This window comes from Coturnix japonica, chromosome 4 (genome assembly GCF_054131305.1).
Source record: "Coturnix japonica strain WE chromosome 4, WE-NBRP24, whole genome shotgun sequence".
Classification (NCBI taxonomy): Eukaryota; Metazoa; Chordata; class Aves; order Galliformes; family Phasianidae; genus Coturnix; species Coturnix japonica.
The window spans coordinates 28065114-28087884 of record NC_140666.1 but is presented as its reverse complement, the minus strand read 5'-3'; the positions used below and the strand labels follow the sequence as shown (position 1 = coordinate 28087884).

At 37.2% G+C, this 22771-nt stretch overlaps 1 protein-coding gene across 6 annotated transcripts in view; it reads right to left on the bottom strand.

Moving 5' to 3' along the window:
• The window catches only part of RAPGEF2 (Rap guanine nucleotide exchange factor 2), a 162103-nt gene that overhangs the window by 80283 nt on the left and 59049 nt on the right, over window positions 1-22771 (bottom strand). For all 6 annotated transcript variants that reach the window (XM_032443993.2, XM_032443995.2, XM_032443997.2 and 3 more), the window contains exons 4-5: window positions 17153-17236; window positions 347-422 (exon numbers count right to left, since the gene is read on the bottom strand). In XM_032443993.2, the coding sequence (XP_032299884.1) occupies window positions 347-422; window positions 17153-17236 (160 nt within the window). The remainder of the gene's footprint in view (window positions 1-346; window positions 423-17152; window positions 17237-22771) is intronic.

Here is a 22771-nt window from a genome sequence, read left to right as displayed (position 1 = left end):
GCCTGAGATTAATGCTTTGAAGTACTTACGCTTTAAATAAAGCCACTTTTAATTACATATAAGCATTCTGCTATTCTGCTAACACAAGCAAAATTTGTAGTTACAAGGAAACTGCAACTGTATAAAAAGATACCTCTTCCGTAAATGTGATATGCAAGAAAAGACAAGAAAGTTATGCATGACATCTTGCATTTATAAAAGCTCATGTGTAAACAGATCTCAACATATTTTATTGAAAACTTTAGTGTTTATCAAGGCTGGTCTGTAAAATGAAGTTCTTTTCTGAAAAAAAAAAAAAAAATTTAAAAAAAAAAAAATTAAAGAAATTTCATGAAAATATTCTTACCACAATCATTTCAGATGGCTCCAAAACAATGCATTCACAGCCACGCCTGAAGCTTCCTGCAGAACGCTTGCCAAAACTGAAGAACAAAAATATGTCCATCAGATCCACAACAAAATCCATGAGCACATTTATATTCTATCCAGATATTATAAAGCACAAAATATATACATACCTATTCACAACATAACAGTTTCATGCATACGGCCTCCTACACATAGCTGCTACCCAGGGACAACAGGAGCGGTGTATTTTTGATTCACGTAGTTTACTGAGAGTAACTGCTAAATAATTCCATTAGCACTAAAACAAATGTCAATCAAGCACAGGGTACTTAAGATGCATGGCTGATTCTGAACCACATTAGAGTTTGATCTAGTATCTTCTTCTGGCATTACAGTATTAAGTTACTTAAACCATCTGCATTTCCATAAGGAAAGCTAACTAGCATGTAAATCAAAGAATAAAAAGACTGATCAACTTCAATTAGCTTTTTTGTTTGGGTTTCATTTTTAACTCAAAATAAATTAATGAAGTAAATACTCTGAATGCAAGAGTATTCCCAAACTGAACTGATAAGGGCAGAAGCTTGTTCTGCCTTCCATTACATATTCCCACATTAGTGCAACAATTAAGCATGATAATATTTTTGCTTCCTATAGGATAAAATAAAATAGCAATTCTAGTTTCCATTTCTGAAGTGCTTGCCTGTATTTAATAAGTGTTTCTGCAGGCACAGGTGCAAAGAATCTGGAGAAGGCAGAAGCAGAGGTGTAGCATAGAGACCCAGTACATAATTCAGTGAAACACAATACAAGCCCTCCTATGATTAGATATGCAGTCAAGGTGGAAGAAAAAAAAAGAGCTGAAGTTTGTTTCTGAGGTGTGTGCTACCCTCTACCCCTCCCCATCCGGTTAACTCCTATTTAGACTTGATAGGTCAATGCCAGACCTTTTCTGCTGCAGACAGAACAATGGGAGATGTGGTAATTCTGGACTCACCTTGCAGCTGGTTCTAACAAGCTTGTTGTAACATCTATCTCCCACAAGCTGATGTAATCTCCTGGCCTTTTTCTTACTGGAGAATTGGGCTCAAGAAAGCACAGAAAGCCTTCCCTTATTCCCTACGCACCGAAGCGACCTGCATGACACTGAGCTTCCTAGTGTCCCTCAGGCTTTTCAAAAGACATCTTTGTTTCCTCAAATTCTCTCATATCCAGCATGGAAAAGAATATGGATATGTGCATGTATACATACATTTTTTTTCATGCAAAAATAAATGAGAATGCAGAAATAAAAGTCACAGGAAAATGGGTTGAAGAACTTCAGAAGGCCGCTATTAAGGAAGCCTAAGAAAAATAAACCAGACTAAAAAAGATTGTAAGTTCTAAATTTTAATCAATGATGGAATACGTAGGTACAGTGACACACACAGAGTTGGTGAAAAGTAACTTTTTGAAAAGCATTTCATGGTAAGCAAACTTCAGAAGCTCATATGCCAATCTGAACAGCACGTCTAGCCAGTTTATACCTGCTCTCCTGTCCTGCCTGGCGATTAGTGGAAATGAACAATTTAACTCGCTACCCCGAAGGCTAATCTCTTAACAACAGCACGTTATAGCTCCAAAAGAAGGCAGTCACATATTGAAAAGAAATGCCAGCTGTGCTTATTCATCAAAAGAATAATCGTGTTTAATGGTACATGGGACTTCTACAATAGAAAAAATTTTCCAGAATACTAAGCCTCTTGCAAAGAAACATGCAATAAAGAAGTCTCAACAAAATGCATATTTTCCTAGAGGCAAACACATGCTTCCTTCTACAGTCCCACAACAAACCATAGGGCGCTTTACTCTGCATTGCCTTCCTGAATTTTTATAGAAATTCACCTCTTAAAGGCACAAGAAAATGAAGTCGTATCGTGATTCCTTAGACCACTGATGAAGTGACAAACTTATTTTCTTGGCCATTAATCTGATGTGAGGCACAGTGCTTCCTTAAAACCTCAATGAAGAGGGAGGAAAGAGAAAAGAGAAAGAAGATGGTAAATGAAATTGCTGACTGAAAAACACAACAGAGCAAAAATGGAGCTTAAATTTATTTATTTAATATTTTAACAAAAGTTCTGGGCAGGTGTAGCAGAAAGAAAAAGCAGTTTTTTGGGAGACGCTGTTCTAGAATTCCGAATAATTTGTTTGGATTTTAACCTTCAGCACAACATAACAGGAAGCCAACAAATTAATACAAAAGACATAAACTGAATTTCTACAAATAAAATTCTGTGTTTCCACTCTCAGTAGCACACCAAGTCTTGCATCAAAAAACCATACCATGGTTGTTTTATTCCTACGACAGCACATTTATCAGAGCACACATAATCCTTGAACAAAGGCAAGTCACTTCAGATTACAAACAAACCGTAATCTTTATTAAATATTGCTTTTATGACAGCAAGTAAATCAAGGCCAAAAAATGCAATGACAGTTCAAGTGTCACAGTTCTCTCCTCAGATGTGCCACTGCAACTGAACCTCCTGACCTCCAGTCTGCTACTGAAAACACATTATCAGCAAGGAGCACAGGTAATCAGTGAGACAAGGAGCCCACTGCTTCTACACATGCTCAGCTATGACCAGCTCTGATGGTGGTGCAACATTCAGGACAGTGTTTGCATGCTACCTGTACCAGCACCACATTTGATTAACTACACATAGTCACACAAATGTACGTTGGCATGCAGCTGAAAAACAACTGGAATCTTAGGGCACTGTCAATCCCACTGATTCAATTCAGAAGACTGACATCAAAATCAAAAAGTTTTATTTTTTTTTAAATCAAAATTAACTTATCAGAGCTTGACACAAGAGCAAAAGGTAAAAACCAGAAGAGGACGCTTTTCTTCCAAATCCTCTGCTAAAGTAACTAGCCATCAGGTAGAGGAAAAGCACCAAACAAACTTGATTCAATTGAACAAAAATAAGTTGTTTGAAATACTAATAAGAACTAGAAAGAACCAAATAACCAACGCATAATACAGCCTATTCACCGAGCTAATAAAAAAGTGCAAGCCGTACAGCCTTCTATAAAATACCAAAGGAATGTTATCATAGAATGGTTTGAGTTGGAAGTGACCCGTAAAATCATCTAGATCCAACCCCCAGCTATAGTCAGGGACTTCTCCCTCTAGACCAGGTTGTTCACAGCCCCATCCAGCCTGGCCTTGAATGCTTCCAGGGAGGGGGACATTAACAGCCTCACTGTTCTAGTGTCTCACCACCCTCACAGGAAAGAATTTCTTCCCAATATCTAGTCTAAATCAATCCTCTTCCAGTTTAAAACCATTTCTGGCAGGATAATCCTGTCACTATCTGCCCTTATAAAAAGTGCCTCCCCTGACTTTCCTGTAGCCAATATCAGATACTGGAAAGCCACTATAAGGCCCCAGCTCTCCCTCCTGTCTTCGTACAGGATCACAATCAAGGTCTTTGGGTTTTTAAGAAACTCATTAGGTTTTCTATGAGCACAGAACTCCACCTGCAGAGTCAAATGTTGAGTCCTTCAGGGGAAGGACTGACCTTACCTTCAGAACAGCAGACCTGTTTTAGTAACTTTTTTTCAAAGATTTTGATGCTAGACCTGATTTAGATAAAATGAGTTTGACTACCCAGATTTAACACAAAATATGCAGTCTACAAGAGAATTGGCTGGGTAACATAAAATGTAGAAAGCCCTTACTAGCTGATTTCCAAGGACTAGGGATTTGACAAATTTATTCCTTTCCTTACTGTAGTGTGAAATAAGGTTATAGATATATGATTTCATCAGGGATCTTAAGATAAAAATGTGATTTATGTTTAAAATGCAGTAGAGAATTTTGCATCATACGCATATTACATTTGCTTCTGTCACTCCTTAGGCATTTCATTCTAAAGTGCCTCGTTGCATAAAGATAAAATCTTCTTTTCCTACCTATTATTATTATTTATTCCTACACTTATTACTTTCAGCTTCTAAAAATAACATTGTTTGTAACCAAGTCCACAATGCATCTGAGAGAATCCCAGAGTTGCAACTACTTTCCCTCTATCAGTGATGTGCATGAGAATTACAACCAGGCTAAGGCAGTTTAAAGCTATCTTTGTGCAGGTGGCTGACACTAGGGGATGCAGAGGTTAACAGTACTGTAGACAGCCAAGAGGCTGTTGGGTTAGAATGTTGCTGCCCCACGTAATTTCCCCCAAGAACCTTGTTTTGCAGAAGTTCTTCCAACACTTCTTTCTTGCTACTAGATAAGTTCTGACGTGAGGCCTCTTGAGTGTTAAACCTCACAGATGCTCTCCTCAGTACCTGTCCTGGAGGCAATTTGGCTTCTGAAGTCCTTTTATATCACAGTTCCTTTTATTTCCCATAAAGCTACACTGGGATGCATGATGTGAATATAAATCTACACTTTAAAAAAAAAAAAAAAAACAAAAAACAGCCCTTAAAGATATACCAAACTATTTTATTTGCAGGAATACATCTTATAGTAAGTCTTGGCATAACAATTTTGAAATCAGATTATATATATATATAATCATATTTTTTATATATATATATATATATATATATATATATATATATATATATAATTCCCAAGAAACTCTCCCTGACTATAATATTTCCCAAAACAACTGGTGAAGAAGAGAACAACTGGTGAACAAGTGATGATCAAGAGAACTCTAATTTTGTGCTTGACTATTCAAAAGCATCAACCTCCAAATAAATTCATTCTTACAAGCATTTTGCTAGCTATATATTAAAAAGCATGTGTTCTAATCCACAGAAGTAATTTGCAATTTTATTCCCATTGTCATGAATTCTGAAATTGAGCTCACACTGTGGATGATAGTTCTCTTCTCCATAAGTAAGACTATTTATATTTCACTCACATACAGACATACAAGGGACTGATATATTATAGCTTACAAAGTTCTGGTTAATAGAAGAAACCTTTTAAATGAATGCTAACAGTTTCTACATTTCCCAAGTTGTTTGTTGTTTTTTCAAAAAAAATTGAAAATGTAAGGTCTTTATGATAACCAAATTACAATTAATGAAAATATGCCAGTGACTAAAAGCAAAATGAGAATAACTTGAGGTTAAAAAAAATATTAAAAATAAGAACTACCTTCAATTAAGTGAAACATCCAATGCTAAGCATACCCCATTCATTTTTATGAGTATACCTACACATACAGACAGCCAAAAAGTCTCAAATGGGTATGGAAGGTGACTTGTTCTGCCTGTCCTTTGTACTGCTACCATAACAGCGGGGGACAAAGCAGCATTCTTCAGGCTTGACCAGTCCATTCCCCCAGGTCCCCAGACACCCCTGCACAAGCATTTTGGAAATGGGGGCAGCCACCACACCGGGCATGTTCCCAGGCAGCTGGTCAGCATTGGCCCTTCACTCCAGGCCTCGGAGTTTCTGATTTCACATCAGCCCAGCTCCCATGCAGAAAGATTTCTTAGCACTGGCAAGTAAACACATAAAGCAAAACCCAAGAAAAGTCCACTGCCTATGAATGCCAAATAACAGACTATAAGTTACAAGCCCATTTCCCTTCCTTTTAAACATCAAAGTTTGCTCACAAAAAAAATCCAGTTTCACTAGTGAGAACTAGTTTTGAAAAAGAACATACAAAACTGTAGTTTCCCCCCTTTTTATTGAAGCTTAATTTTCTGTTACATTTCTCACCTTGCATTAGCTTAAAGTAATTAATTCAAGTACAAACTGCAAGTGGTAGAGAGTTGACATTTAAGTCTTACAGAGAAAGCTCCACAAAGCATGGGCAGTTGGACATATCTGTAAATGCAATATTCAAAGCCAAGCTGCTGCTTCAGAATAAACTCCAATTAATCTGCATTTCCTCTAATCCAGAAAGCATATTCCATTTAGTCATGTTCCAACACAGTGAAAAATACAAGCAGCACTTCCTTGTTTCTAGAGTTCACCAAAGTTCCTGTGGTAGGTTAATAAAAGCAATTATGTGCCATATAAATTTTCTGGCTTTTTTTCTTTACTGAGATGTACAAGATACTAGAACTAGAAGTGCAGGCAATAATTTCTGACAAAACTTTAGCAATCAGATATTCAAACACCTCATTTCTTCTCAAGTCCTCAAACACGACACACAAATATGCCTATGGTGTCAGATCACCACTTTGCAATATTTACCAGTGCAGGATATCTCGGTGTGGAGATTAAAATAAATGCCTTCCCTCCCCCACCTTCTCTAAAGCTAATCCTTCTCTCTTCCAGGCTGCACCTGAATAAATCTGTACACATAAGGCAGAATGCGTAGTGCAGTTTGGTTTCCCAAGCTTTTAACGTCGTCATCATGAAAACACATCTCTAGGTACATAAAGTCAGTACCTCCCAACTATTTTTGAGAAAACCACACTGCTCACTTGACATCTAGATTGAGGAGAATCATAGAAAACCACCCAAATGAAATACACAAGGATCGTGCTGAGTATCTTTAGAATGTGAATCAGACAGAAAAAGCAATGGGGACTCTATTTTCTGTATGTCTTTTAGGGAGGAGGCAATAAGTGACACAGTCAATTTCTCCCACTTCTTCCTTTCCCCTCCCTTCCCCCCAAACATCACTGCTTGTTTTGGTATGTCCAGATTTAAAAATATATATTTTTAATGGCCAATTCTAATCTTGCTACATTTTATCTTTGTTTCACACATCATCATGCTTGATGACATGAAATTTAGATCACTCTTCCACCCAATTCTCCCTTGACAGGGATGAAGGGCAGAAAGAAGTTACTACTAGGAAGGGCACATACACACACCAGCCATCCCTAGGGAAACGCTTAAGTGTTCTGAAGAAAACTAAATTTGGCGTGGCCAGCTTCTGACCCCTTGGATAAAAGGCAGAGCCCTTCATGCATGCAGAGCAGCTCTAATGTGAGCAGTGCTGGGGAGGATGCACGGGGGGAAGGTAGCAGCAGGCTCCCTGGGTTAAAGCTGCATGCTGAAAACAATGAAAGCATGGGTTTGTCTACTGAAAGTCAGAGGGTTGTTATCACAGAATTTGAACTGTACAATATAGGCTGACATCTCTGATTCTCATTAAAATTAATGCCTTAGAAAAGGCAAGGACATAAGTGAAGCCCCAATTTTCTCTGCTTTGTGTTAAAAATTGCTTTAAATTAAAATGTGATAGTCATCTGCATATCAAAATAATCAAGAGGTTTCGTTTTTTAACCTCTTCAATTCTCACATTATATTTATGACTGTTTTCAGCAAAAACAAATGGCTTATTTAAGGATTTGCTTTCCAGGTGAAAGGAAAATTGAGATGTTGGCTATTGGAATGAACTGAAAAAGCATTTGCAGACCTGTCACTCCTTTGAAATTCTGAGACATGAGCTCGCTAAACACCATGGATAAGGATGATTAGACTTACCCAGTGTCATATGATAGCTTAGGTGTTTACACTCTCAGATACAACAGCTCCAGTATCAGGGAAAGAACTTGTTTGCAACACCACATCTAAATATATGTCATTTGGTGGGTGGCAGGGAGAGCTCAGAAGGAAAAAGCCTAAAACCACGTCACTGCAGTCCCCTGCTCACCTTGCAACCCAAATCACCATCTGTGAGCTAATAAGAATAATGGCATCCAGGTTAGTAACCCTATCACAGCAGGAGGATGTCAAGCAGGGATGAATCCAGCAAGTCCTACAGAGAATGACCAAGAACAGCCACGCTGCATGAAGGATATTAATAACACGTGGGCATACGCTTAGGGCATATTAATGCTTTAACTAAAATTACCCACTGAAACTGCGTTGAAATTGATGCAGACAAGTTAAGTTGAAAAAATGGTCAAAAGGACAATCAGAAATTACCTGAAGTGTTGCAAAGAATCTTATATCAGTTCACAAGCATACTGCAGATAATGGTATGCTCAGGGCCTTTATAGCATCAGGTAATCCCAAATACATCTCAGACTGGAATAACACTTAAGAATTCTTTATGACCATTTCAGATACACTAAGAACATAAATGAGCTTATAAGATTTCTTCATTATATTCACTACCTGCATTTAGACCATACATACACAAATATATAAATAAAACTGGAAAGAAGTAATGAAAACAAATGTAGCCTGTTGCAGCTTTGAAGTATAACTATGCAGCAACTGTAGTATAGAAAGCTAGAAGGCAGGTACACCAGAAGAACAGGTAACAGGAAAGATGTTTCTTAGGAATAAATCAATAGAAGGCCTCAATAATTTATGCTGGGAAATACTTGAAGAGCTTTCTTTTTTTAAACCTGGTTATTTTGCAATTAAAAAAACAAAAAGCATTATAATGAATGGTTTGAACAAAGTCAGCTTTGCTTAAGCTTTGTCTTAATGACGTCTGCATTGCCACAAACATTACAGTGAAATCATGAGATCAGTATAATAGTCTCAAGGAAGAAGTCATAGGAAAACATTACTTCAGAGGCAAGACCTTGTCTGAATACTCTAATTAACATTCATGAAATTCATTACAACAGAGAAGTATTTTTCCAGCCTTTAGATGTTTCATCCTTTTCTTACACTGAAAAAATAGCCAGTAAGCTTCTTAATTTCCCTTACTGATTTTCATAATGAAGTTACCAGAAAACGTCATCTTTTTGAACTTTCTGCAAAAAATATAAAATGAGTAACTTGACATCATCTGAGTATTCAGCAGTAAAATAAAACCTCACATAGTGGCACTTTTCAACCCTCACTGATGTGAGTGGTTCATTCAGTACAATCTATTCATTGACATGGGAGGTTAAACACATAGCCTCACTAAATCAGTTACCATAAATCCTAGTAAAATGCATTCAAACATAACTTTGTAATAGGTGCCCCATAACTGTAAACGAATAAACAAACTAATGGTGAGAGTAGTGTTTTAGTTACTTAGTTTGCCATTTGCAAATTAATTATCCCTCATTTAGCATGCTGTGCTATGTCAAGTGCAACAGGATTTATTCTTTCTGAAATACCTGAAACTTTTAGCCTTATCTGATGGAAAACTCTCAGGCATTTTAATGTTCTCTATGGTAGAGAGAACCATGCTAATCATCTAAATGCTCCTATTTATTCCTTCCAACTCTCTAAACTCTTACAAATATATAAATAAATGAATCATTACTTCAGCTTAAATTCATCCTTCAACCAAAGAAGCCTATAGAATTGTAGATTACATGCATTCAAAATGAGAAGAAAATGCTCTTCCCCACTTAAACCCCAACACCCCAGTGCAGTCATAGCCATTCTGTAACAGATTCATACCAGACTTGTGTCAAGGGTTCTCACAGAATCACAGACTGGCCTGAGTTGGAAAGTACCTTAAAGATCATCCAGTTTCTACCTCCCTGCTGTGTGCAGGGTTGCCAGTCACTAGACCAGGCTGCCCAGAGCCACATCCAGCCTGGCCCTGAATGCCATATGGGGATGGGGCATCCACAACCTCTCTGCGCAAGCTGTTCCAGTGCATCACCACCCTCTGGGTGAAAAACTTCCTCCTAATATCTAATCCAAATCTCCTGCATCGTAATTTAAAACCATTCTCCCTTTTTCTATCACAACCAACACTTGTAAACAGTTGTACCACCTCCTGTTTCATAGAATCATAGAATTGCTCAGGTTGGAAAAGACCTTAAAGACCATCAAAGTCCAACTGCAACCTAACCACACTACCCTTACTTTAACAAACCTACACTAAATCATGTCCCTCAGCACCATATCCAAATGATTTTTAAACACATCCTGGGATGGTGACTCAACAACCTCCCTGAGAAGCCTATCCCAGTGCTTAACTACCCTTTCTGTAAAGAAGAGTTTCCTAATATCCTACCTAAACCTACCCTGGTGCAACTTGAGACCATTTCCACTTGTCCTCTCACCAGTCAGAAGAGACCAACCCTGCTCTCACTGTAAGCACATTTCAGATACTGGAAGACAGCAATAAGTTCTCCTTCTCAGTCTCCTTTTCCCCATACTAAACAGCCCCTGTTCCTTAAGTCACTCCTCATAGAGCATATTCTCCAAAAGTGTTTTAAAGTGGAGTATCCAAATTCCAATGAGCGTGGTATTTATATTATTATATACTTTACTTCTACATTCCATAATACAAATTACTAAGCATAATTTTATTGAAATTAGTTCATTAAATTTCATCTAATGTCTCAGCTCTGCCCAGGGGTAAAGCTGGAGCTGGCTCTGATGTGACATGCAGCAGTGCTAGCACTGCTCATAGAGACCACCCCTACAGCCCCTCACTATGGAAACATTGCCACATGAACCCAATACAGCCATCATTAATGAACGGCATGTCTCCTACATAACCACATGAAGTTGTTCTGATCACTCCAACAGTGCACCTGAAAAACCAGCACCATGTTCCAAAACCTGTCTCAAGGCCACCATCAGGTCTTTTGTAAAGACAAAAACACCCATCTCTAGGATATAAAGCCAGAAATCAGTAGAAACCCAGCATTTATCATCTCATGAGGAATTCTCAATATTGTTCCTTTCCTAGTAGTCAGGCTCCCCTGAAAGTTATTCAGGTCATTTGTCTGCTTCCGCTTCTGTTACCTTCTCATCTCCTTATTAGAAACTTGGAAGAAAGCCTGGCAGCACTAACCCCACTACATTAGGCTTCTATTTTTATTTTCAAAGGATGCCAGCCTAATAGATTAAGTCCCTTAGCATTTTATCAGTTGTGCGAGAGCAAAATTCCAGTAGCACTGAAATAATTGTTTTGACAGGAACAAGGCCAGACACCACCCAATCTCATCAGTTAGGAACCGTATCCTCTCTTATTTCCCAACACCTCAGATTCTGGTCATCGTCCAAGTGTGCTACCAATTTCAAACCTCAATGAACTCTAAATTATTCAGCAGAACAGGAGATGGGTGCAATAAAGCAAAATGTATGTAATGGCAAATTCATTTAGCTGTAAAAAACATTTTCTTTTAAAGTATTCACTATATTTTTTTTAATTTCTGTGAACAAGGATGGTTTATGATGACATTGGTGGTAGAAGTAGCAACTGCATCATGAACAATATATGGCAAGGTCTGGTTACATTTATGGCTCAGCCAATTTAGATAACAATAGTTGAATGTAAATTTGGTGAAAGTGAGGATGCCAGAATCAGATCACTGAAAACACAGTCTTTTACTATGGTAAAAGATGATACAGAGCAGTTTGGGTTACTTCCAGTATCTAAAATCCATTGTGAATAATTCACAGTAGGCAAACACAATCATAAAGAGACAAACATCTCCTTCCAAATTTTCTTCAAATTCTTAAGTCACTCTTCATTGGTTAAAATCTAAGATCACTCCCCTTCATGCCCCAGCTTCAAATGGTGGACTGAAATACTAAACTAATTTACTCAAGCCAGCCAGCCAGCAGGCATACAACACCAGCCATCAGCCCACACCAGCAACGTAGTCAACACCTTCCCACTGGTTCTCCTGGTACATCACAAGGGCAGCTTCAAAACAGCATTAGGTACATGCAGAAATAGTAAAGCAACAGGTGATGGCTAAAACTAGTAGCAGCAACTAGCAGCAGCAGAAGAATTTTTAATGTTAAAGAACAAGCTACAACAAAATCACATTTTCAAGTAATTTCTTAAATAGATTCAAAAGCATGACCTGGGATGCTATCTTTATAACATTCTAACCTATCTCTTCATGTTTCTGTCATTATGGTGAAAATTCTTAACCATTAGCAAAACTCAGAAATAGGAGAAAGCTCAATAAGCTCAGCAAAGCACTCAATCTGCTCCCAATGTGGCTCAAACTACTGAAACGGCAGCTCTGAGCACCCCTCAAATCCTTCTTTTTTTGCTCAGAGCAAGAGATCTCCTTTGAGACAAATTCAAAATGTGTGATGGTTTAAACATTTGCTTATACTGATCACTACCTTTCAGAAACCATTTGGATCTTAAGATCTCAGAAGTTTCAGCCAGAAACAGCCATTATTAATAAAAACTCTGTTGCAAATACATTAGTACTAATATATTAGTCTAAACGCACTACAGATACATCAATCTTAATGATTTGGGCCGGAGTATTTAAACAATTAAAATGAGCTCTTTCCTATTAATTTTATCCATTTGAAAAATGGCCAAAGATAAAACAGAAAACCATAAAACCACTTCATAATTCTTGGAAGAACAACATGAAAGTAAAATTTAAATTATATTCTCTATATCAGAAAGTAGAGATGCAGACAACAAAAAAAAAAAAAAAAAAAAAAAAACACACCACTGGAATGGATAAAAACATTTCCAGGTTCATGCCTTTTTAGTAGTTAATTAAGTTTTACAAATACTATTTGTTAATTAAGCTATTAAACAATCATGAGGCCCATATTAGAGCTCTTTATAAATAGAAAAACAAGTTTCACTACTGCCAGCCTGAGACAGAAGAAGAAAGCAAACATCTGACAAAAAAACATTCATAACACAAAGTGAGACACAATTCTGCACTAACTGATTTTATTATTGCTTTAAACAGATTCAAAACAAGTCCATAATTTCTTCATTGGCTCTCCAGTACATTTTAAACTCACTAGTCTTTTCTATAGCAAAACAAGTCAAAAATGGAATAGAATATCTAATTCCATTTTTACTTGATTTGCTGTAGAAGACTAGAGGGCTAAATCATCACTATTTAAACAGATGTAATTTTGGAGAGAGAAAAAGCAGACGTTCTCTCAACTTCAAAAGTTCATCTTTTAATTAGAGGAAAAGGCTTAAAAGGTTGCTCTGTTATGTAGGTCTGCTAAACTTGCCCAGAGGAGCGCAGCTTCTCATTGCTTTACATTAAATGGCAAGAGGACAATGGGGTAGCTTTGGCAGTAAGGAAAGACAAGAGGCTACAGGAACTAAATAGCGCAGGCAACTAAACAAGGACACCATGACAGCCAGGTATGCATGTGGAAAGTCAGCATTGCTGTGTGTCTGAGCAGTACAGCAAGCACTGCTCAAGTCCACCTCTGAAGATCTCCAAGAAGCAGGAAAAAACATTTAAGCACCATAGACTATCCGAGAAAAATCTTTCAAGCAATTCCATATATTGTTGCTGATAAAGGTCAGCTGCATCCTCCAGCTGGGGAGGCCATGAACAAGCATGAAGCTTGAGCTGTGGGAGATCTGGAAATGTTTTTGTAGTGCAGCTCCAAGTCAAATAAGATGAAGAATGATGGTAAAATTCCCATTAGAAAACAAGTCCTGGAACAAAGACTACACAGAAAGTCTGAGCAGCTGAGCAAATGCAATGAGTGCACAGACCTGACCCAGTGATGCTGGAGGCAATTCCAAAGATATTTTGAGGGACTGTCACATTACTGCCAACAGTGACCACGTGAAGATGCAGGAGAGCCCAGACAACCTTCAGGGAATCGTAACTTCTGCTCATTTATTTTTTAGACTTAATACATAAACCTCACTCTATCTACCACGTGAACCGCTTCAGGGCACAGAAGCTCAAGGGAAGCTCTAGATTAGTGGTCACTGTGGGAGGAAGAAGTTGAAAAGTGTTTAATTTGACTGCAATAGTTTGCTTGGAATGTTTAAATTAAGGGGGAAAAAAAAGTATGAAAAAAATGTAATAAAATATGGAAGGAAAGTCTTCCTTGCATTAAGCTGCCAGCATAAAATTCATTTCTTCAACTTAAAAACACTGAATAGGATTAAGCCTTACCTTATTTAACCACAAATATGGCAGCTTAATTTTGGTCTAAATTCTTTAAAAATCTCTGAACTGTAAGTTTCCCCAAAATAATAAGTCAACTGAATAAAATTCAGCCCTTTAGAACAATATTGGCTAGTCAATGGCATGACTTTTTCTTTTTACAAATACAGCTTAATCTGTATTGCAATAGGCAAACAAAGTGATTTACTCATAACTGTTTTCACAATAAAGACATCGTTTAGAAATGAAAATTCCTGAAACAAATTACTCAATTCAGGACATTGTGTATTCTGTCTCAAACATTTTTATTTTAAAACCTTTAAGTTAAAGTCTTGTCAAGAAGTTAGGTGAAAGTATGTTTTAGTCACACAGTAAATTACATAACTTCGGCAAAATCAGCAGCTGCACCACTCTTGAGAAAGTATTTCAATTAGTGGCTATTTGACCATATAAAGTGTATTATATGACTGCTTATTTTTGGAGTGCTGTATTATTATATACTTGTGGTTTGAATGGGAAAACAGAAGTATGGCAATTTTCTAGGATTCCTGATTTCTTGAATTTTTATTTATCTTTATGAAATTCTTCTTCTCAGCTATATATTATCAGTCTACAAGCTGTAGTCATTTCTTCCTCTCCTCAAATAATCTTAAGCGCTATTTGTACTAGACTTAGGAACAATATTTTGGAAGAAAAAATAAGGTTCCTTGACATAAAATGCACAAAAAATAAATGAAATGGCACTTTAACAGCCTAATACTAATGCAGATAAATCAGCTAATAAAGATCCCAGATATAAATAATACACTAAATATATGCAAACAAACACACTAAATTATTTCCAATAAACAAAGCATGGAACATTCGCTCAATATTCCTCAAAAGGAACCTGGACAAAGGGAATCATGTATCTGTGGTGCATTGGAATAAATTTAAAAGATGAGAGGATACTTCTGAAGAAGGAAAACATGAGATGTTATGGATTTTGAGAGGTCTAGGGACAGAAGGGGCCGGACGATAGGGCAATCTGAGCTCTGGGAAAAGTTAGGGAAAGAGGGCTTTCTGAGTCAGTCAGATGTAGTAGAGAAGAACATTCTTGCTGCTCCCACGCACTCTTCTCATCTCCATCCTCCTCTTGTACAGCTGCACATGTTGCAAAATTATTTCATAGCAACTTTCTAGACTAACAAAGATGAAATCGATGGAACTCGAAAAACACTAATCTAAATGTGAATTTACAGTAAGCTTGATCAAATTGCATTGTTTTGGACAAACAACAAGATCAAAATTAGATGATATCCACCTAGTAATATTTAGGTCTCTTCGTATTAAAGTCAGTTATTCACAAGAACCTGTTTGATTTACTAAAATGCAACAAATTCCTCCGTTTTGATGGTGCTATTTCTGTGGAAGGTTTTTTGTTTTGTTTTCTTTGAAGCAGCGGAAAGACATCAAGACCTCCTACTTGAATGAATGTTTTTGCTCTCTAGTTATACCTTATCTCACATCATTATGTTGAAGATCCTAAATGTTACTGTTATGGACTTGTTATGCTATCTTTGTTAATTAACAAATCACCTCTTTCAGATCTGCTTCCAAAGATATCAGCTTTGGCAGCTACTTGACTCCATCCACAGTTCTGAAGCCTTGTAACACCACATTCCACATGCCATTTCTGCATTAGTCCAGGTGAGCAATCCCTGAATGCTTTTTTACACAGGTAAGATCTATACTTCTCTGTTCATTTTACCAGGAAGATTCACAAGCTCATTGCTTATATTCTTAAACCTCACCTTTTATAGAGAATCAAAAAATACCTGAAGCACAAGCATTGCTGTATTTCCAAAGAATAGAGGATTCTTGCCACAGATAACATGCAACCATTCTCCATTAATTCAGATATCATATATCCCTTCTTCTGGCATCTAAAGGTAGCAATTTCTGCCAGCTTTTTTTTCTGGCATTGCATCTTCAGGGATGACATATGGGACAATTTTCTTCCATCTGCCAGCAGCAGGGATCCTATAATTTGTTGTTGTGCTACTTTTTACAATAAGCAATTTTGCACCTTTATCGCTTACTGTACAGTTTGGTGGCACATCAAATATGCCTTTTCATCAGCAGTGCCTGTCTTCTTAAATATGCAAGAAATTTAATTATGCCAAAAATGTACACCATCATAAATGGAAGTCCCAAGACCAGCATCCCCCTCTCACAAAAAGGCAGATCTGGATATTTAATTGTCCATACAGCTTTCAATTGACTTCCCACCATTTAAAGCTGTATGGAAGTTTCTGGTTCTTTTATTCTCACCATGCCATACAGAAAAGGGTCATTCCTTCATTGTGCCTTTCACAGATTTTATAACATGTTATTTACTTCAAAGGAACCATTTTTAGTAGTTCGAATGAATATGCATATAACCAGCATTTTAAAGTGAATCTGTTCTGTTTCCACAAAAATCCTTGCAGTATTTGCATTTTTTCCATAGCTCAAAATAATTTGGTTTGTTTTTTGGTTTTTTTTTTGGTTTTTTCTTTTACTTCAGTGTTACTAATCTTGACAGTCTCGCACTCAAACTTATATTTTTCCCATCTAAAATATCATTTTTATTGCAAATCCCCTTACATGAAGGATAACCTTAAACAGAGGTAACAAAACTGGCAGTAACATGATATAAGCATATGCCAAAACATGCACTGAGGACTGGTGCAAAGTCTCAGGAAAGCATCATAAAAGCCCTAGTATCTCCTATGATTTAACATTTGATTACTCATGGGAACAGTCTACTCAGTACTTCATTCTATTTGTTGAAGTGGAGTATTTTTAAATTGTCAGTCTTTTCATGACACTTTTGGTGTTCATACCTTGTGCACAATGATGGGCTTTGAAGTCTAGCTGCAGGCATCAAATAAATGCCCCACTTAGTAAAGGAAGGAAAAGCGTGTTTGTGTGTGTACTTCTGCACTTTTGTTAAGAATCCAACTTAATAATTAAAAGACAACTAGCTCATCAGTTGTGTTTAAATGTAGCATATCTATAGCTTACATACCTGCTCCTTGGAAGAAACATAGATTCTTTAATGAAGACTGAGCCAGACAGCAGAATATACCAGCAGGTACCAATATCATCAGGGCTGCAATAAAGAAGACGACAGAGTAAGACACACTTTGATGAAGAAACCCTTACCACTACCAAAAAGAGCCAAACATGCTTAAAATTCCAGAAGAAAGCCACAGTTCAGTCAATTACTAACTAATTCCAGTTTCCATCTGAAAACACGTACATTCTAATAATGTTTGAAACCACTTATTTCATTAAATAAATAAATAACTATCCATTTGGGAACATCACAAAATCCAATGAAATATACATCTGAAAGTTACCAAAAGGAAGCTAAGTTATAGTAAATATATGGTATTATACTATGTTGAATCCATTACTTTCCTCTAGCTGAAGAGAACCATAGCATCTTCCTCTCTATAAATAAGGCCTCCTTTCTTGGTTATTGATATTTTCTTTTCCCTTCCTTCAAGGCAGAAATTCACCCCTTGGCATCATTCTGACTTTCCACACAACAAGAGAGCACTGGACAAACTTGCAGACATAAAACTTTGTGAGATCTGTAGTCAACATTACCTGCTGCTACATTCACTCCCTTTTGTGCTTATTCACGGTACGAGAATAAATTCCTACTAAAAGGGTAAAAGTTTATTTCCCCTCTTGTTACCTATTATAGGGGACCAAATTAAGATTTCATCATCCAGTTCCAGTTCATTCTACTGTAGATTCAGATCTTGCTCCTTGGGTAAGTTCAAGTAACATTCAGAGAAAAACAATATAGTTTCTTAAAGTTACTTGAAACAGTTGCAGTAGAAATCTTGTGCCATTTCATCTTTCTATCCTTACCTCACTTGAGTCTTTACCACTCCTACTGTTTCTTCCAGAGTAGCTCATAACAACATACTTGAATTCAAATGCGCTAGCATTCATAGCCAAAAACCATGTCTGTAGTGACACTCCAGGAGATACGGATTAATTAATTAATCCATAGTACCTTCATTTTTTTAAATTTTAAATTATATGTCTCAAGTCATTAGCAACAATTAGTTCTAACTTTAAGCAAGAACAGCCCACACCCTTTAACAGTGATGACAGCATAGTATTAAAATCCAACCTCAAATCTAAGAAGGTTATGTGCAGTTAGCAGCATGTTCTTCATTTGAGGAAACAAGATTTTCAAAAGCACCTGCATGACAGGTACTCTTAAAGAAGAGTACGATTTCCTCAGCACTGTTTCAAAGGGAAAGATGAAGTTACAAAGGCTGCTCTGATTACACTGACCCACAAATTCAGAGGCTGCTGTTGGTAATATGGCAGCAGAGGTTGAACCTTCTCACCAATATTCCATTTCATGTTGTTGCTGTGTAACAGATGGAACCAAAGTGGCAGTCTGACAGAATGGCATTTGACATGGAAGTGTGCATGAAGCAAAGATGTGTCATCAAATTCCTCCATGTGGAAAAAATTGTACCCACTGACATTCACCAATGCTCAGAGACCAAACAGTGTCGTCTTTTTTTTTTTTTTTTTTTTTTTTTTTACAAGCATAGCATACAGACTCTTGTTCAGAGCTGGGAAAAATTCAGAGCTAATAGTGATGACTGCACTGAAAAAAATAGTGCTTTGTCATTGAGAATCTTCTCTATCAAATAGAGTTATTGTGTTCTATCTGCTGTACTTTCCAAGCAAATAAATAGGAGGTATTTCTTCCAGAGCAAGCTATGTAGAGAGAAACAGGGAGCTGGCCTAAAAGATCTGAAATCAAAACAGCAAATGATACAATTTAGGAAATTGTATCAAGAAAAAGGACAAGCATCAGAAATGTGAAAAATTAACAGCAGAAATTGAGGACGTTATCTATGTCCAAAAAAATTCAGGAACTGACCAAGATGTTGAAGCCTGTGCTTTTCTTACTATCGTCTGATGACTAAACCGAACACATGTATATGACAAGACTTCTAAATTTTCTACAGTTTTTGTGCAACTCTAAACTGAAGTGAAATAGCTGTCACTATTAACTGGAGTTAAACTCATCTCCTCTTTCTTGCTCTACACTTTTCACCTATGCTTGCTTGCTTTAGATATAGCTGAATTCTGCTGATATCTTGTAACCAAGATTCAGTTTAATGCTACTGCAGTTATAGACTGGCCAATGACATTATGATATTCAAGTGTGCAGGTAATCATGGCTTAGAGAGTTTAGCTTCTATGACAGCTAACATCACCAACATAACCCATGTACCCTCACCACTCTTGATAACCTCCAACTTTGTGTTAAGGGTATACCCAGAAGTTAATCTAAATACAAGAATTTGAGCACATTAAGCAAATGCTGGAGGTAGATTTTTTTTAATTATTATTATTATTTCTAATATGAAGCTGTTATTGTTGATGTTGAAAATTCAAGCATGCATTAGCTCACTAGAGAAAACTATCTCATACAGCTCTATGATACAAGAAATGACTGCAGGCATATTCAAACTTGAAAGATTTTGGCAACTGAAGCTACACCAGTGCTCCTCTACTCACCTTGTGCACACCATTCATGAACCTTCCTAGGAATAAAACTACATATTCCACATTGGGTTTGTCTATAAGTACCATAAGTTGTATTCATTCATTTGATGCACAAGATTTGTCAAAACATTCAAAGCCTGTTCCACAGGCCAGTCAACAGTAAGCAGGTAAAACATGTCAGGTGACAACTTCTGTGAACCACTCCTAAAAGAAGTTAAATGTGAAATTCAGTGATGAACTGCAATGTAAATTCTGCTAATTATCTAATTCTGCAAAGTATGCAAGTATCATAGCAAGTCATAAAAGATAATTGTCTCCAATGTAGCAGTTCCTTGTTCCATATCAATTCACAGCCAACCAATTAATTTATTTATTTAAAAAAAAAAAAGAAAAAAAAAAAAAAAAAAAAAAAAAAGGAAGAAAGAAAAATGGGCATGAAAACTCTCTGGAAGGCAGTGCTCTGTTCCTGAATTCACATGTCCTGCCATCAAACACATCAATCCAAAAAAAACAATATTGCACATCAATGACCAGATTAATGCTGAGAAAACCACCACTCTGAAGAGACAGCCATTCTCAAAAGCATAAATATGCACCTTAGTTAAATCACACCTTCAAACACACATAAGTTCTAAGTTGGCAGATACATGGCTAGCACTGCTGCTCAAGAAGTCGGCTATGGTGTTGCCATTTTAAAATGGATATTCTAAATACTAACAATCTACAATAATTAGCATGGTTGAAAGCCACTGAAAAAATAGTCATTTTCAGCAATGGCTGTTAGACTGATTCATCAGACTGATTTCCCAAGATGCAGGGATGCAACTGTGAGGATTTCAATGACAATTTTCCTGCTCACACTGCAGTGTTTATATTATTGCTGAAATTGTTGCTGGTGGGATTTTTCATCTCCTTTTCCTAAAAACTGGCAGCATAACTAAGTATAAATGCATAGACTGACAGAACAACAGCAAAAAACCTCTGATGGGATCTCTTTATAGACAGCTGAAAGGAACAAGATTGTTAAAGTTTAATTTTTATTACCTGACTGGCTTTGTTTTCCTTTTGCTTCATCTGTACTTTGCTAACTATTTTTACAGTAAAGTTTGAGAACCTCAAAGATCATGAGTGGTGGTTCACCAGACATGAGTAGTGTCCTCCAGGGCCCGGTACTGGGGCCACTTCTATTCAACATCTTTACAAACAATCTTGAAAAGGAGGTTGAGTGCATGCTCACTAAGTTTGCAGACCACACCAACTTGGGAGGAAGTGCTGATCTGCCTGAGGGGAGAAAAGCACTACAGAGGAACTTGGATACACTGGATCAGTGGGCCAATGTAAAATGTATGCATTTCAATAGGGCCAAGTGTTGGATCCTGCATTTTTGTCACAACAACCCCAGGCAACCCTACAGGCTTGGGGAGGAATGGCTGGAAAGCTCCCTGACGGAAAAGGACCTTGGTGTACTGATAGACACTTGGCTGATGACAGTTGAACCAGCAGTGCGCCCAGGTGGCCTAGAAGACCAATCCAAGCATCCTGGCTTGTATCAGGAATGATGTAGCTAGCAGGACTAGGGAAGTCATCCTGCCCCCGTAGATGGCACTGGTGAGGCCTCACCATGAGTACTGTGTTCAGTTTTGGGCACCTTGTTTCAGAAAGGACATGGAGGTGCTGGAGCAGGTCCAGAGAAGGACAATAAGGCTTGTGAAGGGCTTGGAGAATATGCCCTATGAGGAGTGACTGAAGGAACTGGGGCTGTTTAGTCTGGGGAAAAGGAGGCTGAGAAGGAGAATTTATTGCTCTCTTCCAATATCTGAAACGTGCTTACAGTGAGAGCTCTCTTCTTACAGTGAGGTCTCTTCTCACTGATGATAGGATAAGGGGAAATGACCTCAAGTTGCACCAGAATAAGTTTAGGTTGGATATCAGGAAACACGGTGATGAGGGACACGATTTAGCATAGGGTTGTTGAAGTTAGGGTAGTATGGTTAGGTCATGGTTAGACTTGATGATCCTGAAGGTCTTTTTCAACATGACCAGTTCTATGATTCTACGATTTTAAATTCTATGACATACCAATACAGTTTTTGAAATATTCAAATTCTAGAAGTAACCTGAAAATGGTGCAAAACAAAGTCAGTAACAAAAAAGTTTCCAATATGAAGAGTTCATTCCTATTCTCTACTTAAGTTAGTTGTAGAAAATTTAAATCAAGCTACTTTAAAATCAACTCTAATATCACAGCCCTTATATCACAACCCTTAGACGCTGAGGATTCATCCTTAGAGGCTAAAGAGTAGAGGATTTCCTGAGGAATCTATATTTAATTTCCCAGAATGAAAAGGGGCGTTATTTACAGGAATTCGGGAGCTAGAAAAGGAAATCCAGAGAATAGTTTGTAATATCTTTCCATTACATTTCCCTCCTCAGCTTCCTTGACATATTCCTTTTCATGCAACTACAGTCTGAAGTCAAGCAGCACTTTCCAACTATCAAAGTGACAGATACTGTAAATTCATAGTTGTTACTCAAAATGTTCTGTTTGAACAGTTCAAGTACACAATTATTGAGGTCTTTGAAGGCCTCAGAATGCTGTCACTCCACTGGTGAGGTAGGAAAGTATTTTAAGACTTTGTCTTCACATTTCTAGCATACGACTGTTGCTTGAGACAGAGGTACTCCAAGATTAAGAGGTGCTTATAATGCACCCAAGTGTTAATCTCTAAAAAATGTGTAGTCTAGCACTTGTTACAAGTTCTTCATGCTATCATCTACTTATTCCACTGGAAACTGCAGCTTATTTCCCAGACTCACAACTAACTACTCAACAATGAAGTTTTTTTCCTCATCGTATGTATTTCTATTAAAAACAATCTGTACCACTTGTAGACCAGGTCTGAAACTACAAACCTGAATCAACACTAACAGGATATATATAACAAAAAAGGTTTGCACATAAAGTACATGCTCCACACGTGGTGATTCTAAAAGACATTATTCTAAGGAGTTCTTCCAATGTTAACTTTCAGATTTTCTGATAACAATATACTGAAAAACATTCCAAAGTATTCATGTAAAATGAATAATC